This window comes from Drosophila persimilis, unplaced genomic scaffold (assembly GCF_003286085.1).
Source record: "Drosophila persimilis strain 14011-0111.01,24,50 unplaced genomic scaffold, DperRS2 tig00000676-arrow-arrow-pilon, whole genome shotgun sequence".
NCBI classification, from domain to species: Eukaryota; Metazoa; Arthropoda; class Insecta; order Diptera; family Drosophilidae; genus Drosophila; species Drosophila persimilis.
The window spans coordinates 265,810-282,804 of record NW_020825332.1 but is presented as its reverse complement, the minus strand read 5'-3'; the positions used below and the strand labels follow the sequence as shown (position 1 = coordinate 282,804).

The window sequence follows — 16,995 nt, the reverse complement described above, 5'->3', positions numbered from 1 at the left end:
TACCTGTTAGCCGCAACTAACCTATGTACACACATGTGCATATTTAAACATGTTTTGTTTACATATTACTGTACTCTCTATCTCTCTCTCTCTCAAAACTCTTTCAATACAAACCCTTCGTTTCTATCATTATTATTTTCAGATACGTCTAAGAATCCTATATAACTATGAAGCTTTATTCTTTACAAGCCATCGTTATGGTCTATTTAACAACATACCCCAGCACTTTATTAGTATTGGCCCAAACAACCGACCAGTACAATGCAAACAAATTAAGGTAAGAATACAATTTTAAAAATATATACAATATTTACCATACCTTCCATTTCCTCTTATTTTAGTAATATTGAGGGTATAGACAACGTAACGACAAGTGAGCCTTTGGACCCAACGTTTTCTTTGAGTACCACCGTCGAGAAAAGTTCTTCAACCGAATCGAGCACATCGACGTCTTTGGGGCCCATTAATACTGCCTTACCAGCCGACTGTTCGCAACGGGAGAAGAACAGAGCACAGCCAGTAGCAAAGACTTCTTCACGCCTTCGAAAATGCTGTCCGCTTGGGGAAAACCTGGACATCTATCGGGAAAATCAAAGTGATTCGATGTGCGACAATGGCATACTAAAGTTTGAACCGACTGTAATAAGCGCAGTTCTGTTTGATAATTGCATTGAAGATCTGGAAATTGAAACGATTCTTGACTATGATATTGGAAACCCATGTAACAGGTAAGTCGATCTCCAACTTGTTGTTTTTTTCAAGCACTACAATGGCCTTTACTTCAAGAGCAGCTCCTTTCAATATGACGATGAAGAGGATGTTTTCTTTGTGCTACAAGATGGATCGCTGTTGATTATCGATCATGACAACGAATCCTACACCGTCGAAGAAAACTACTGCCTGGATATTGACAAGACGGGACATTTATTTGCCTTCACGTGCATCACTCAAGTCGAAGAACAAATTGCATTTGCAAAAGTAATTGCCCTTTTTTGACCAATTGAACCAATAATTGGTTCCCGACTAACGCTGCCTCTCTTACTCTTTCTTTTAGGTGGTAATGGTGGCGGTCCTAATGCTAATATCCATGCCCTGTCTGCTCCTAGTCAGCTATTTGCATTTGACCCTTCGTTTGCTGCGGAACTTGCACGGTCTCTGCCTGAGTTTGATGTCTCTGTGCTTGGCCTCGGGCTACTTTGTGCACTCTGTTGTGCACATCTACGGGATTCCGTACACCGGATTCATTGGCTACGTTATACAGTTCTTCATACTAAGCTATTTCTTTTGGTACTTCTGCGTATGCTTCAACGTACTCTTCAACGTGTGGTACAAGCTGCCCTGCTGCATACAACTGAGCAAGACGTGGGCTACCATTAATTTCGTGTGCTATTGTTTGATTGCCTTCACGGGACCGGCTACTTTGGTTACGCTTACGGTGCAGAAGGGATTGCCGGGAATGCCATCGTACTTTCTGCAAGGCCTTACGGAATCTATCCGAGAATCACAGCGCTACTTCATACCTCCTGTATCCACAATTCTAATTTGTAGTTTTTTGGTAAGCTACAGCTGCTTATGGAGGGATTACCATTATATACGCTGACATCTTCCAGGTTAACGTAATATCGTTCTTCGGCTTTCAACGCATTAATGGCTATACAAAGGCAGAGAAGAATGACCATGCTGGACCAACTGATGTCATATTCGATCAGCAAAAATACGAAGATGTGAAAAAGGAGTAAGCGGACCTTGCATCTGTCTGAGACTTGAGCAATCCTTACTGTATTCTTTTAACCTGTTTTCAGTGCGAAATGCGTTTGTCTACTGGGCATCATTATGATAGTAAGCTGGCTACTGGAAATAATCACATTTTACTCGGGATCCAACTCCAAGTACCTCGTTCTCTGCGATATGGTGAATGGCCTGCAGGGAGTGTGGGTTTTGCTCATTTTTCTTGTGGTCCGCAGACGTCGCACAATCATTTTGCGCTGGTGGTACGATCGCGGCTCTCATAAGATCGAAGGTACAGAGCTGGAGGAGCTCGATAAAAGTGGGAATCATATATAGTAGTTGTAGTTGTAGTGCCCCGTATGCCCTCTTGTATAATAATAGAAAAATAAACATAGTTACCATAATTTTATAATATGCATATAAATGGTTGTTTATTTCGTCTTACACATAAATATGAAATTTTTGTTTTTGTTCTTGTTCTGGTTGTTGTTTCTGTTATTTGCATACGTGTATGATCATATAGTTTAATAGTCCAGTTAATTGTAAGAAAGTTTTACCAACTATGCTTTAAGTATGCTAATAATCTTAAAGGAAATGTGTAATTTGTTTGGGCTATCCAAAGCATGTCCAAAATGAGCCTTTTCATATTTAGTTACTGACTTACGATGGTTGTTGATGTTAAATAAGGATAAGGATAAGGTTAGAATAAATTGGTTTGCTTACGTTTCTGTGCTACGCAGTGGCATTGTGATTTGCATCATTAACTAAATGCGTATTTACATGTTATATGCGACGTAGATGGGATCCAGCTGATCGGCAAGAAAGCCATCCCGTAAATGCATCCGTTGCTTTTCACCACGGCTGTTAATAGGCACCACTCCTGCAAAAACACACCCACAAAAATCACTCGTCAATTTTACTCTTATACTCTGTCTCTCCATCTCGCTCTTACTCGTGCAGTGCGCGCCCTCTGGCGGAGGGAAGCCATACTGACTGAGTATTCTGTTTTTGATTTTGTTGTTTTTTTTTTTGTACAAACCTGGATCAACAACCACAACGACGCCAACTATTAGTTGGTGATCTTCCAATACTGTATTTGTGACCAGGGGAACCAGGTCCAACGCCTCCGATTCATTGCCATCGAGCTCCACAACGACGACCAGCAAATTGGTCCAGGTGAAGACGGCACTGCGGAACAGATTTCGCATGAAATAAATGCAAATTTAGTTGGCAAATGTGGTTTTTCTTACCATTCAGCGATCTTTTTGTGGCACCGCATCACTGAGTTTTCAATATCAATTGGATGATAGTTCATGCCCCGTAAAGAGATCACTTCATCAACAGCCCCGACCACATACACTGCATCGTGCAGCTCCTGGTCATTGGAGTTGCCGGCACCACTTACTATGCTATGCTCGGAGTTTCCCCCCAACGAGGCGTTGGAGAAGTTTAGTTGCAGTTGACTTATGGAATTCAGGGATTCGGTATCACTGTCACGACTAGCCACACTTGGTGTGGTCTCGTCTAGTAACGAAGCTGCCTGTGAACACTCTGTGCGCCGCAAAAAACCCAAATACCCAGTACGTGCGTATATCTCAGCTGTAGCCCCAGTCACCAGTTTGGCGTTGAAGTGATCATTGTAGTCGGTTTCGTCGCCGTATATTGTAAAGTATCCATTTGCATTATGGGGCGCTTGTACCTGCAAAAGAGACATGTGAGCTGCAGCACAAGCGCCAGCGAAAGATCAGCCACAGACTTACCCAAATTTCTCCCAAGTGTGAGTCGCCACAGTGTCCTTTGGTATCGGGATTGGCTATTATAACTTTTACGCCTGGTAGAAGTTTGCCCGATTCAATGACACACAACGAATTCGGGGCACCACGTTCAACCAATGCCACGCGGTTGTTGCGCAACGCTCTCATATCCACATAGACCTGGGCACTTTCTGCAGAACTGGCCCCTTGCACACAAATGGCGGGATTCACACGGCACCCGAAGGAAGTGGAGACGCATCGGGTGTTCAGACCAAGGGCCTGGAACAGCTTGCAAAATTGTTGTGTCAGCTGCACTCTCGGGCGCTCCTCAGCTACCACAACGCATGTCCGCACGCATCGTAGGTCTATATTTCTTTGCTTCAAAGAGGGTATAGAATTGCTTAGTGCTTTAGTGCAAAGCTCTATCACACCATATGAGCAGAACGTGTCGCGAACACGGTGCTGCGAGAGGGTGGACAGCCACAAACTGGGATTAGCTTCAACCTCGTAGGGGGCTATAAGTATTGAGTGGTGACCACTGTACACCCCAATAAGAGTCCACATTACAAATCCAAGACCACAATAGGGATCCAAACATAACGCAACATGACGAGACGGATAAAGTTCACAGGCCAATTTTAAACTGGCACACAGACTAGAGAGAGATCTGTTGAATAAACGAATATACAAATTATTTATGTACTCATCAAACGGAGATTCTAATTGTTTACATACCGATGCGTTATATTGACACCGCTAAGACGTCCACAGGTTGATACACTGAAGTCCAAATAAGCGCTAGAGTCAAAGGAGACTGTGGCTATGCCGGCATATTTGCGTTTTGGGTTGTCATCAATATCCAATATAGGCGGCCATGTCTTTGGGTCGATGGATGTGGCAGCTTCTCGGGACTTGAGTAGCTTAATAATCGGTTGTATAGAGAGCACAATGCCGCTTTTTGACACATCAACGATCATGCGCACCGTGGGCAGAGTAGTGTTTAGGTTTTGAGGATGGGGTGGTCTTATGGTTATAGGTATTGCTCCCAGATAGAGACAACCATAGAATGCGCATAGTAGATCGAGTCCGGGGGGAAATATGAGTGCTGAAAGTACGAGAAGAACCACAAATGATATGGATCACTTCATATTAGTATGTTCTTCTGTGAATGTTTACCAACGTGATCACCGGGCTCGATTCTTCCACGTTCTTGCAGCAAGGCCGCTATCTTCTCGGCCCGTTTGTGCAGCTCGGAGCATGTCAGCGTTTTGGCAATGGCACCTACAGTGTACAGTGTGGGAGCAGAGTATTATTCGCTTATACACACCACAGCGTGCATTCCGAATGAGCACTTACCCTTCGAATTTAGCAGAGTAAATATAATATGATCCGGCGATGTATTGGCGCGCCAACGGAGTACTCCTGTTATTAGTTGAGGCTGCGTATAGACCAATGTTTCGTTGAAAATAAAAGCTATTTGCTGTGGTGGTGGCGACTACTAACCTTGCGCTCACAATCTTCGGAGGACAGTCCGACGTCCCGTCCGTGTGCTTCAGCCAAACGATTACCCTGCACTAAGTTGCCAACCATCACAGAGGCTGGTCCTACACCCGTGTCTGTAATACCACAGCCAGATGATGAGCTTAGTTTTGCAGTAGTTTGCACACCTTTTTGTTTGTTTGGGGAATGGTTAGTAGTTTGTTTGTTGATTTTGTACAAGGATCGATTATGTAAATTATTAATTAAAGCAAATACATTAACATTAGTTATGTTGTCATTTCGGTGTTTTGTTGTTCATTTTATACAGTGTTGTTATTATTTTGTGTTTTGTTGCAGTGTGTTTTGAGTGTATTGTTGTATTGGTCATAGAAGCAATCGCAGCATTGTTGTAGTGTTGTTGGTGGTTAAAAATAGAGGAAAGCAATATTTGTATTTTAATCAGATAACGAAAGCACAGAAAGTCCAGCAAAGCCAATTATTTGAAACAATTAAAACCACTTTTTAGTTCAGTTCAGAGCTGAGTTCAGCAGGCAACTCACCTTGATGCAACTCCCTGGGCTTTGGCAAGTTGGTAACGCACGTGTGTGGACACATCAGCACGTTGGCGGGGTGAAGGGATCCTTCTAAAAATCGACGCCTTGCCTCGCACAAATGTATGCCCCCGAGGGGAGTCTTCGGCAAATGGTTCGGCGGCACTAGTGCTAGGCAATATATCCCGACCTGGTGAATGGAGTCGACGGCCTGAAGGACACGCGACATCCACTGGAAGCTTTCTTCCTCCGAGCAGTCGGGCCGCTGTTCAGCAATAACACAGACGCGCTCGTCGCGAAGTACTTTAATGCTAAATACTGCTATGCGTCCCCGGTAAATGAAACGCATGGGTTCCACTGCTAATACTGTGGCTATGATGTCATCCGCGTTGTGTTTTCGTCCTGTAACCGTCATGAGCCCATCCCGGGAACCGCATACGAACACCAAGCCTCCAGGGCCGAGGAAACCCAAGAGCCCCGACCTGACGTAGTATTCATCGCCAATGGGTTTCGTAATGATGCCAACAGATCCAGTGCCAGTGCCGGTGCCAGTGCCAGTTCCAGTACCCGTCCCAGAACCCTCTTTCGTTTGATCAAAGTCCTCCAATATGGGCTGAACTTTAAAAGTCGAATTTGTCATTCCATCGAGCCCAAAGTAGCTGGCGCTGGTTGAACCACTTGTAACGCATATCTCTCCGACTTGGTCCGTCTTGCACAAGACCGGGGCCCCCTCTGATCGCACGACCACCATTTGCGCAGCCGGCATGACTTGACCGCAGTCCTGCAGTGTTAGGGATGTGAGTGAATCTTCACTGTCCACTCTTACTACGCCGTGCGACAGAGCTGCCATGGAGAGCACACCGCGTCCTGTGGCTGACTGACTAAACCCACATGACCCACGACCCGGACGACGCAGCGAGACGGTAAAGACTTCTGAACTACTTGCACATGGACATATGGCGTCTGAGCGTAAGCCTTTGGCTTGAAATACGTTCAAGAACTGATCACACGACGAAAGCGACCAGGGATTGGCTCCGTCGGCCACTAGTAGCATACGCAATGAAGACAGCGATATGTCCTTGTGGTCTTTAGTGGCCAATAGGCCCCAATGCAAGTCACGGCTCTTGACCAAGCAGCAGGAGGCCCTATGCTTCGTGATCAATTGCATCCAGCTTGAGGGGCGCAGCTTCATCAAGGCATAGGGTATGAAAATAACATGCATGCCGTTCAGAACTGAGGTCAAGACTGCGTGCCATAAGCCAACTTCCCTTTTAAAATCTAGCACACAGACAATGGTCTCCCCCTCGGTGTAGTGGCAGGCCATAGTTAATGCCCGGCAATGATTGATCATAGAAGCCCGCGTCACAGTCACGCCTGCAACAAATGTGAATATGTGATAATGGGGAACACTTCAGTTGGGAAAAACGTGTATACACCACTTACCCATAACACTGCCCTCCTTATCAGTGGTGTACTCAATATAGGACGCTGCTGAATCATCGATGCGTAAGTTGCCAACGTTGAATTCCTTAGGGGGCTTGGGCAAGTGTTCAGTCACGAACCACTGCAAGCGGGGCCATCCTTTTAGCTTCGCAATTTCGCCCGTGGTAGTCGATTTGGGCAGACCTTTCAGGCAAGCCTCCGACGTGAGCGCCACAGTTATGCCGCAAGAACTGAGCAGGAATCCAACCTGCTGGGGAGGTGTGTCGGAGCTCGAGAGTGGCAGCTCTATTGGCAGAGGGACCAAGCCACGAAACATGCAACCATACCAGGCTGTTATAAAACTGAAAGTATTCATTAGCATATTAGCATATGGTCCTTGAACAGACAGGTCTTTGGTATCGTAACTTACCTCAATGGATCGTTATTCGGATAAACCAAAGCAACACGGTCGCCCGGCTTCAAAGTCACTTGCTCGGGGCCTTTGCTAAATATCTTCGTGGACAGTGCGTAGGCTATCTTTTGTGCACGTGACAGCAGCTTTCCGTACGTCAGGGTGGTTGTTATTTTTCCATTAGGATCAAGCACCGTGGCCATGGGACTTTTGAATGAATTTGTGCCATAGCGCTGGAGGGCGCACTCCAGCGTGCGCGGCAGTCCTGCCGGTATCGAGAGCTGCTCGCCCTGTACGGGAGTCATTGTGCTGCCTTCCGGTTTTGGTGCATTCGGATCCTTAGTGTTCGCTGCAATCTCAAGCTCAATGTCGTTGTCCTCATAGAATTCGGGCAGTGGCCGACGCTTGGGCCTCTTGAGCGTGTTCAGCAGTTGCTGTATTTTAGCGGAAACCTTCCATTTACCATTCGCATCTGTCTCGCTAAGTTCGCTTTGGGATACGTTCACATATCGGGTAACGCGGTCAGCAATGCGATGGGCATTATTAAACTGTGTGATGTCTGGAGCGTTGACTAATAAAAGAGCGCAAAATTAATGCTTGTTTGTACGGAGCTGGGCTATACAAGGGGTTGGGTCGACGTGCAGTTCACTTTAATTGACTATAAGAAAATTGGTCTCTATCTATTGTGCATGAATGGGTTGGTATGATACGTACATACGTACATATGTATGTGATGCACTTGTGATGAAACCAAATCTCTTTTTGTGAGCATTACATCCACAAATATATCCACAATTTATACAATTACTCACACTGCTTCTGCTTAAATGCTTTGTCCGAAAAGTCACTGTCTCGCTTGTAAGCAATAGGCGGTGACTCCATACTCGATGTATCAGATGTTGGCTGTGCAAAAAAAGGGATTTTTAATTTTAAATTTAATATTTTTAGTTGACTCGTGTTGCCGTGCAATAACGATTATATTATTATTATTATAATAGTTATAGGTTTTATATAGCCTACAAGTCTAAAAGTCAATACTCACAAGTGGGGGCAGATTTTGGGGTGGCCGTCTCTCTGCCGCACTGTTCGATGATGAATACTTCTGATTTGGCGTTTGTGACTGTTTTACATCAAGTCGCAGATGCTGCTGCGAGCTCATGGATGATTCACGAATTGGTGGTTTTATTATCGGTTCTGGTGGTATCATGCTATTGCTTATGTGATCGCGCGGATAGTTGTACTCCTTGTCGGGGGAAATGGTCTCCTCTGGTATCGATTCGTCATCTGTAGATGAGTCCAGCTCATCGTTACAGCCAGGACTACGGTTGAGCACAGATGTGCGCTTTGATGGCATCGGAAGACTAGGTTTCGGTCGACCTTTAAGTGCTGCTAAGGCCTGCTGAACGGCCTCCTGACGCACCTCTGCGGTTTGAATTCACGCTTGTAGTAGAAATACAATGGTTTCAATTATTGCGATAGACCTACCCGAATGATAACGTTTCTCATTGTGCGTTACTTTGCGCTGTGTGCGTCGCTGTCGGTGTTGACTATTATTTGACGAGGAATGGGACTGATTTTGAAAACCGCTCGGTTCGCGTGTATTCTGATAGCCTGGATCGCCGACTGCACCGCCTTGCGGGCGCATATTCTCGTACCCAGGTGTCCCAGCCGGTCCGCTCTGAGCGGCTGATGATGCTGTTATCGAGGAAGACTGATGAAAGTCTAACTTTTTGGAATGTCTTTGCTGTGAAGAGGATAGAGAAGGTACTTCGGTCACATAGCTATAGCCTTCGCTGGAGACTATGACACCATCATTATTGATGTTTCCGTGACTGTTGCTGTTGTTGGCATCTTTAACGTTGTAATATGGCGGTGGCGGCGTACTTTTTGCCTTGTCGACGCTAATGGCTGTCCATAAAAGTATGCAGGAAATGTGTAACTAAATAGCACAAGACAATATTTCAAATCCTCCCAATTTCGTACATACCTTCATGCTTTTTTAGAAACGGTTGCAATAACTTGGCTCGCTTCTTTTCGTAGCCCTTTTGCGTGATGTCGCCTGAAAAAATATAGGGACATATCACAAATGCGTTTATAACGGCTGGAAGCTAATTATATTACAACTTTAACAGTTATCTCGGCTGTTGTTAGATATGCACAATCGCATATGAGTGTGTATGAATGAATGTATACACACAAAGCTACATATGCTTGTATGAGAGAATGCACAGATGCTGATTAAACATTTAAAATCATGTTTACACCACATTCTGCTAGGCGCATGTATCGGAATCACATGAATTTATTAATTTGAAACATTTTTTGATTGCATTACATATTTATTAATACATAAGACGGCTTAAAAAGCACTGTCTGTGCTTGGGATGAAAAAATGATGGACTGCACAATATTGCACACAAATATATGTATTTACTTTCATGGGGGTAATCAAAACATGAAAACTAAATACATAGGCAAGTACATATGTATGTACATATGGATACAATTACATACCTTCTGAGAGCTCTAGATCTAATTCAGCGAGCTTCTCGCGAATGTACCCAGGCAATGAGGAAGTAGACTCCATGTCCAAAGAATTCGAGTTCGTTGCAAACTTGTATTTGGTTCACTTTTCAAAAGCGTTCAACTTTTTAGCTGGGCGCAGTACACACACACCCAAAATGAGACACCGCTACTTTCCCACTTCGTTGTCAAAAATCGATCGATTTGCCATTCATTATGCTTTACATTTTGCTTCGGAAAATTAACAGAACCCGGAGCTTCTGCAACTAAAACACGCAGGGTCGACGCTAAGTGATAGTTTTTTAAATTCTTAATTATAATTTGCACAGGAAAAGTAAACAAAGAAAAAGTAGCAGTACAAAATCGATTTTATGCTCTGCTAGGCTAGTCTAGCGAAATCTCCGATAAATGTTCAAGTCACAGCCCTGCCGCTGACCATACAGTATATATGTAGATGTGCCAGTTCATGCAACGAAAATGTCGCAAACGATTTCGCTGCGGACGATCCCAGGGTCTTCGGCTCTTGTGAAATGATTTGTGTTGTGTTAATGCGTGTATAATTTTGCTCCATACCCATTACTTCAACATTTTTATTACTTGCCCCACAATATCAGAATAATTGTTCAAGCGCTGAAAATTAAAAAAATACATACAATCATATATCACATATTGTGTGTGACGGCCAGAGCCTAAGAACGTGGGACCGTCCGCAGGCAATTCGTTTGCGACATTTTTGTTGTGTGAGCACTGGTACATCTATTCTCTGTATGATTAGTGACAGTGCGGAGTGACATTTTGTTAATCGATGTATCGAATGAAAACCATCGACGCACGATACAATTATTGCTGAGTTTACCAAAAGTGCACGCGCCAAAAACAATCTGCGACCAGTTTCATTTCATATCTTTATTTTCCTTAATTAAAACAGAGTTACGGCGACCAAAGCTTTAGTTTACAGTGTTTGTCGTAGCATTTAACACAGGATAGGATTCGATAGTTTCAAAACAAGCGGGCAAAAGAGTTGATCAGTCAACGATAGTCTGGGAATCTTTATTTATAATGGGTGAGTTAAATGGAAATCTTCAATGAAACTAAGTTAATTTTCATTCGTATGTGTAGAGAATTTAAAGTTGCAAGAAGAGATAAAGGCACTGAAAGACCTGGGTCAACATTATGAAAGTCTGTTGAAGATGGCTGGTGTTGAACTGCGCGATTTTTCCAATGAAGATTTGTCGCTTTTGAGCAAGAGTGCACAATTGTATGCAGACTTGGGCGTTCACGAGTTGGAATTAAACTATTTAAGTGAATTATACTATGGACTACAGAAAGACCGCATAGAAAACAACCTGATAATCGCGCAGCAGCAAACAGATCTGCAGCGCATCAAGACTTCAATCGACGAAACATCCAAAGATGTAGCTGTATTGGAACGGTAATCAGGACCCCGTTTAATGCATACATATAATGAATATCAATTAATTTATTTTCCTCGCGCTCTAGATTTAAATCCACGGCCGAAAAACAATTGATTCCTGACGGAGACGTTCAGCTGCAGAGCAGCAATCAACTGGCTACCAAACAGGCTTTGCTCGACAGACAGAGAGCTCTCGAGATCCCGAAGGACTTCAATATTGAGAGTATTATGCAAAAGGTTCATTCGCTGGAGCGTAAGGAGTAAAATGTCTGAATTTGTTTTATAAAAAATTCTTTAGATGTATTTACTCAGTAATGCAAAAACACTTTACAATAAAATAAAATAATCAAATTTAAAAAGTGTATCTTTTCGGTTTACATATACGCAGCATATTCTACTCATGCAAAAATGTTATTACTTTCTGTGTTATGTGTCTCTATTTAATGGAGGATACAAAAAGGTTCAATTGCTTCTAGTTTGTGTCGTATATTTATTTAAAGGATCTTGTTTGAAAAAAAAAAAATTGAAAACGAAAATCGATATCGATTTACCAGCTGCTTAAAGCATACAAAATGTGTATTGTGTTCTTCCATGCCATTGCTCAAATGTATGTATGTTTTCCAATTTAGTATATGTTTCATATATATTGGTGTGTATAGATAGAATTAGTAATTTCATATTCTTTAAGTTGTTGCTTGTTGTTATGTATATAAAGGGCGGGTATGTGGCAGACAAACATTTCGGCTAGCAACGCGCTCCACGCCACAGGCCTACTCCACGTTTTAAGCCAACTCCTAGCGGAACTCGGGAGTATCGTCCTGTGTTATGTCTCCGTACTTCCAGATGGCCAAATGGGCGGCTAAAGCGGCTTCTTGCGCGGCCCTATACTGATCCACAAGATCCTTGAGCTTTCGCTCACGACGTTTCTCCGCCAGTACGAGGCCTTCGGCAACGAGCTGTTTTCCAAAGTCAACTTTAGTTGTCGGATCGTGCAGTGTGGCCAAGTTTGGTGCTCCGGCCACCTTCAACTCCACATTAAGCTGCACTTTATGGTTCAAAACGTCTTCAGAAAAAGCGCGTAGGGCTTCCTCCTTATCCTCGTTGTCAGCAGGCAGAGCAACCAAAGCCAAAGCGTACTCCGTAGCATATGGCTTCTCGCTGCTGAAGGCTGGCGGCAAGGCAGCCAAACGATTGGTGGGCAGGGTCTGAAGGAAAAACATACATTAGCATGCCGCAAACGAAAACATTTTGTATAGTGAGTGTCGCTACTGGAGACATATGACGAAGCACGATTCGGGTGCCCCCAGTAACTCTGGGCACTTGCTTCGCACGCGAGTTATTGCAGCTACTGTGGACAGCGGTTGAACCAAAAAATATGGATCATCCTTTGCACCGTTGTAGAGAACTCCTCACGGCTCGGCACAGAGCACCCATTCGGCGTTACTGTAGAGTTTGGTGCACACCCTCGTGCAAGGTCAACACGTCACACGCAGAAGCAGTTTTGATTTAGCAAGCTTATGACTCATGCGTTTCACTTCGAGGCGGAAACGGATCTAAGGAGCGTGCAAATAATGTTTTCATATGGTCGTACGCTTACCTCCTTGTTGCCGTAATCGATGTACAAAACGGTAGCGTTGCTTCCCTGAATTCGTTCCACCTTGGCGCGATACCATTGATTGTCGAAGGTGAACTGAGCGGCCACCAGATCGCCACGCTTGGGCGTGTACGATCCGGCGATGGGGGGATTGCCTTGGAAGTCAGCATGCAGCTTGCTCATTAATGTTTCGAGCTTGGGGCCGTTCTCCACCGACTGTGCGAAGAATGTTAGAGTCTCGGTAATTTCAGTAACAATTACATTTTCGTAGTTGACTTTGCGCTCTACCACGACCTTCTCATCCTTTTCCTCCTCAACAACAACCTTCTCCTCTGGCTCCACTTGCTCCACATAGTTGACCCAGATGTTCTTCTTGGCCGCCTTGGCACGGTCCTCGGCACTCTTCAACAGGCGATAGTACTCGGACTTTCCCGCACTGAAGTGCACTTCGGCAAGACCTTCTTCCACAAGAGCAACTGAGAGGTTGGCCCCGCTGTCGGTCCACAGCCAGCCAATGACTGCAGAGCCTGCCTTGTCAGTGGTATCAATATGCACGGAAACTTCGCGTTGCAAAACACGCTCGCGGGTAAAGGTAAGAGCCTCGTCACCGAACGGTTCTCCTTCTTGGGCAGGTACGCCATTCAAGGCGGGGCGAGAAGAGCGCGGACAAGATATTCCTGCTAGCAGGAATGTCACCAGACAGCTGTCCTTTGGCACAAAAATACGCAGACGGGAGCCGCTCGCAACAAACTCGACGATGGCTTCGGATCGAAGGGCACGCTGCCACGAGGGCAAGTACTGCACCTTGATTCGGGAATGGTCAACAGTCAGATCGTTCACACGCAGAGTAGCGTTATCCTTCTTTGCGTGCAGGCCCTTCAGTCCCTTGATAGCTTGCTGCTCAGCAGCAATCAGTTGATCGTAGGCGGAAGATCTCTGATCGTCATCTTGGCGGTAGCGGACGCATGTAGCCAAGCCCTTTGCCACCATGGCTTCAGCCACATTCTGACCACCGATCAAGACTGTGTAACAGTACTTCTCAGGGAAATTTTCGCGAGGCGGCGAGATGTAATCCAGATTACACGTCACTTTCTTGTTGATCAGTTTCTTACGCAGGAATTCGCGCGCGTCAAACATGTGCGGAATCTCATAAAGCGGCCGGTAGTTCTTTCCACGCGGTGGAGCCTTCACAATTTCCTCACCATCCGTGCCAACCACAGCACGCTGGTCACGTGGCGGCCTTATTGACGAGAAGAACACCTTTTTAACGTGGCCATTAAAGAGACGCACATTGATAGCATCGCCATTGAAGACCTCGATTACAGTGCCTCCAAAATCTTTTTCCTTCGAGTTAAAAGCGGGTGTTTTCGCTTGATAGTCTTGCCACTGGCGAAGGCGTTTCTCCTTGGCAATACGCTCCGCAGCGCGCAGCTTATCCGCACCTGCAAACGGAAGAAACAAACGTATTTAATTGAAATGTTGAAATATATATTCATAAACATTTCTATCTGAGAATGCGGATGTCGGCGGGGTGAAATGAACACAGCGGCAATATGAATCTGCCACAACATTCTTGGAGTCCGTCATTTATCTAGCAGCCGCCTGCTCAGTAAAGCAGCACATCGCAAGGTTATGTACCAATTGGGTGCTGCGCTGAGCAAACGAGCTGCCTATGAACTTGTCAATGAATACTGCCGGTTGGACTGTACACTCACCTGTCTTCATTACCGCCATGGACCAGTCCACGCACTTGGCTAAGCCTTCGCGCAACAGCGACTCTGCAATGTTGCCCTTCGGATACAGAATCGATCCGATGAAGTTCGAGTTGTTAACCGATTCCAGTCGGATCTCGACATCACGTTGCAAGAGGCGTGTCTCGACGTAGTAGCGGGCCTCATCTGCGAACGGCACCTTGACGCTAAGGTCGGGCTTGCCATCAGCATCCAGCTTTACGCCCGGGCAACGAATTCCGGATATCATGAGAGTTATATAATGGAAATCGGGCAGCAGAAACGCGCGCACAGTTGAGCCGTCTCTCACGTGTTCGATGATAGCCTTGACAGGCTTTCCTCCATAGATATCAACAATGTGGGCAGGATTCTCGTGAGCCCACTTGATGTTACGAACCTTGTCTACGGCGTTCACATTATGCGACCACTTACCGCGACCAGCGGCACGAGCTTGGTCTTCCAGCTCAATTAGAGTTTGTTGCTCAGGCGTGGGGCGTCCTTCGCGGCGGACGGACACCAAACCCTCGCGCACAATCGACTCAACCACATTTTCGCCAGTTTCCTTATCCTTTCCAATCCACACGAAACCGTACTCCCGGTTGGAATTGGCGGGCTTGTCGAAAGTGAACGTCACTTCAACGCCGATCAACTTCTTACGCAGGAATTCCCTTGACTCCCAGGCCCAAGGTTCGTCTTTAGTCTCGTCACCGCCAGCACCGGGCCGACGAGCTAGTTTCGGTGCTAGGACATGTGAGAAGGTAATTTGTTTCTCCGGAGGTGGGGCACCCTTGGTGGCGCGAATTACCAATGTGTCGCCAGAGAGCACCTAAAAAATAGCGAACGAAGCCCGAAGTGAGGTTAAAGTGGCATGCACATGTCAGTAGTGGTGGCATTGTTATTTTTCGACACTATCGGATGCTATCGTCTATTGTTTCGCCCATTGTTCCACCTCCTTTTAAATCACAATCTATTCGAAATGCTATCGATATTTTGTATTTTTTTAAATATTATGAACAATTCTTTTAAGATAACAATGCCCCCGATTTCAACAGAAAAGTTGGGAAACTTTGCAGCTCTCTACTTGGGGATCAGTAAAACGGTCGAGTCTGCTGAGAAGTGCATCTATTGTGCACATTTAGGCTTGTAGAGCACGTGCGAATTGGCCTAAGAAACTAAGAAATACGCCTGGGGCAGCTAATATTCTCCTAGGAATTTTGTCCAATAAATCTTTTTATAACTCCTATCGGCATACGTTTCGATGACAAAAAGGGCGGCCTTTTCTCTAAAAATGCTCAACAGGTTTTGCTGTTAAAACGTACGGATGCCAACGACACACCTCTGGTCTGTTTCTCCTACTTTCTATAAACGGATCGACAGATAATTGTTATCACCATAGACCAGGACAAAGGTGCATCGAGTTTATTTATGTGTCTGAAAATATCATGGGAGTGACGGAAATGGTCAATTGGGCCAGTATTGTCGAAAAGAGAAAGTTGGGAGAATGAATCCTTAACGGAATTATATTTATTTATTTTGTATACATACATGCATGTACATGCATATGTATGTACGCCTGCATGTTGGGGCGAAATGCCTGCCGAGGGCCAATGTATTCGCCGAAGAGGTTAGGAACGAACAAATTGCCGTACACCGAGAAGTGCTTTTTATAAAACAGAAAAATACCCATATTTTATGTACATGGCATCGTTCGAGTCCACAAAAATGCTTTTATAGTAAACAGCACCATTAAAAGCGATCAGAAACACCGGCAAATTGTGTTGATGACGTTGCCAATGTCCACAATAACAACAACCTCTCAGGCACACGAATAAACGAATACACACACACGCATATATACATACATACGTATACGAAACTAGCACCGCGCTGAAGAAAATCTGCCAGGTTGGCACCTTCGATAACTTTCATTTCTTCTTTGGACAAGCGTGTGCAACGTGTCACTCACACACTCATAGCGTCAATACGCACGTCTCTTTCGCACTTGTCAGAGCTGCACTCGGTCATTTTAACAAGCCGCCGCATTTGCCACGCTGATGACAGATAATACATTTATTTCCTTTCCAAATTGCGAGCAAGTTCCCTAAGGCTGAGTCCACGCACAGCCTGAATCCGCCCCAACTCCTTTTTATTCAAATGAACTTACTTGTTTCACAATTCCGGACAACGTCTTCGCTGGGGCTGGAGGCGCACCATCTTTCGGTGCTCCGGCAGCTGTCACGGTATTGGCTGCTGTTGCCATTTTACGTAGAAATGCGGGTGAGGTTTTTACCAAAAGGCCCTTACACAAGGCTGTAATAAGCGGATTATATTTGTCACGTTACTGACAGCTTTTAACTTAATTAAGTTATTTGAGCAAGGAGGAGCCAC

At 45.0% G+C, this 16,995-nt stretch overlaps 4 protein-coding genes across 5 annotated transcripts; 2 read left to right on the top strand and 2 right to left on the bottom strand.

Annotated features, from left to right (window-relative positions):
- The first annotated feature begins 182 nt into the window (after positions 1-182).
- LOC6601104 (probable G-protein coupled receptor Mth-like 14) lies at positions 183-2,143 on the top strand. Its single transcript, XM_002026033.2, has 6 exons — positions 183-277; positions 342-728; positions 792-978; positions 1,055-1,555; positions 1,611-1,735; positions 1,803-2,143. The coding sequence occupies exons 1-6, from the start codon at positions 198-200 to the stop codon at positions 2,062-2,064; spliced, it is 1,542 nt and encodes a 513-aa protein (XP_002026069.2). The 5' UTR covers positions 183-197; the 3' UTR covers positions 2,065-2,143.
- LOC6601105 (disco-interacting protein 2) lies at positions 2,130-10,166 on the bottom strand. Of its 2 annotated transcripts, none has more exons than XM_002026034.2 (16): positions 9,861-10,166; positions 9,334-9,405; positions 8,832-9,254; positions 8,389-8,768; positions 8,159-8,249; positions 7,365-7,917; positions 6,956-7,296; positions 5,522-6,886; positions 4,986-5,149; positions 4,839-4,920; positions 4,659-4,763; positions 4,218-4,587; positions 3,489-4,149; positions 2,979-3,427; positions 2,768-2,916; positions 2,130-2,608 (listed from the first exon to the last, which is right to left on the bottom strand). In XM_002026034.2, exons 1-16 carry the CDS (start codon positions 9,931-9,933, stop codon positions 2,505-2,507), a joined length of 5,382 nt encoding a protein of 1,793 aa, XP_002026070.1. In that variant the 5' UTR covers positions 9,934-10,166; the 3' UTR covers positions 2,130-2,504. The 2 variants fall into 2 exon arrangements, with proteins under 2 accessions (XP_002026070.1, XP_026847465.1); XM_026991664.1 differs by having other exon boundaries at positions 4,986-5,098.
- A 637-nt stretch (positions 10,167-10,803) lies between these two features.
- Positions 10,804-11,642, top strand: LOC6601106 (augmin complex subunit wac). Its single transcript, XM_002026035.2, has 3 exons — positions 10,804-10,932; positions 10,989-11,301; positions 11,370-11,642. Exons 1-3 carry the CDS (start codon positions 10,929-10,931, stop codon positions 11,545-11,547), a joined length of 495 nt encoding a protein of 164 aa, XP_002026071.2. The 5' UTR covers positions 10,804-10,928; the 3' UTR covers positions 11,548-11,642.
- A 102-nt stretch (positions 11,643-11,744) lies between these two features.
- On the bottom strand, positions 11,745-16,953 carry LOC6601078 (staphylococcal nuclease domain-containing protein 1). The gene is made up of 4 exons (XM_002026036.2): positions 16,772-16,953; positions 14,593-15,433; positions 12,881-14,319; positions 11,745-12,488 (listed from the first exon to the last, which is right to left on the bottom strand). Exons 1-4 carry the CDS (start codon positions 16,865-16,867, stop codon positions 12,078-12,080), a joined length of 2,787 nt encoding a protein of 928 aa, XP_002026072.1. The 5' UTR covers positions 16,868-16,953; the 3' UTR covers positions 11,745-12,077.
- Positions 16,954-16,995: the final 42 nt, after the last annotated feature.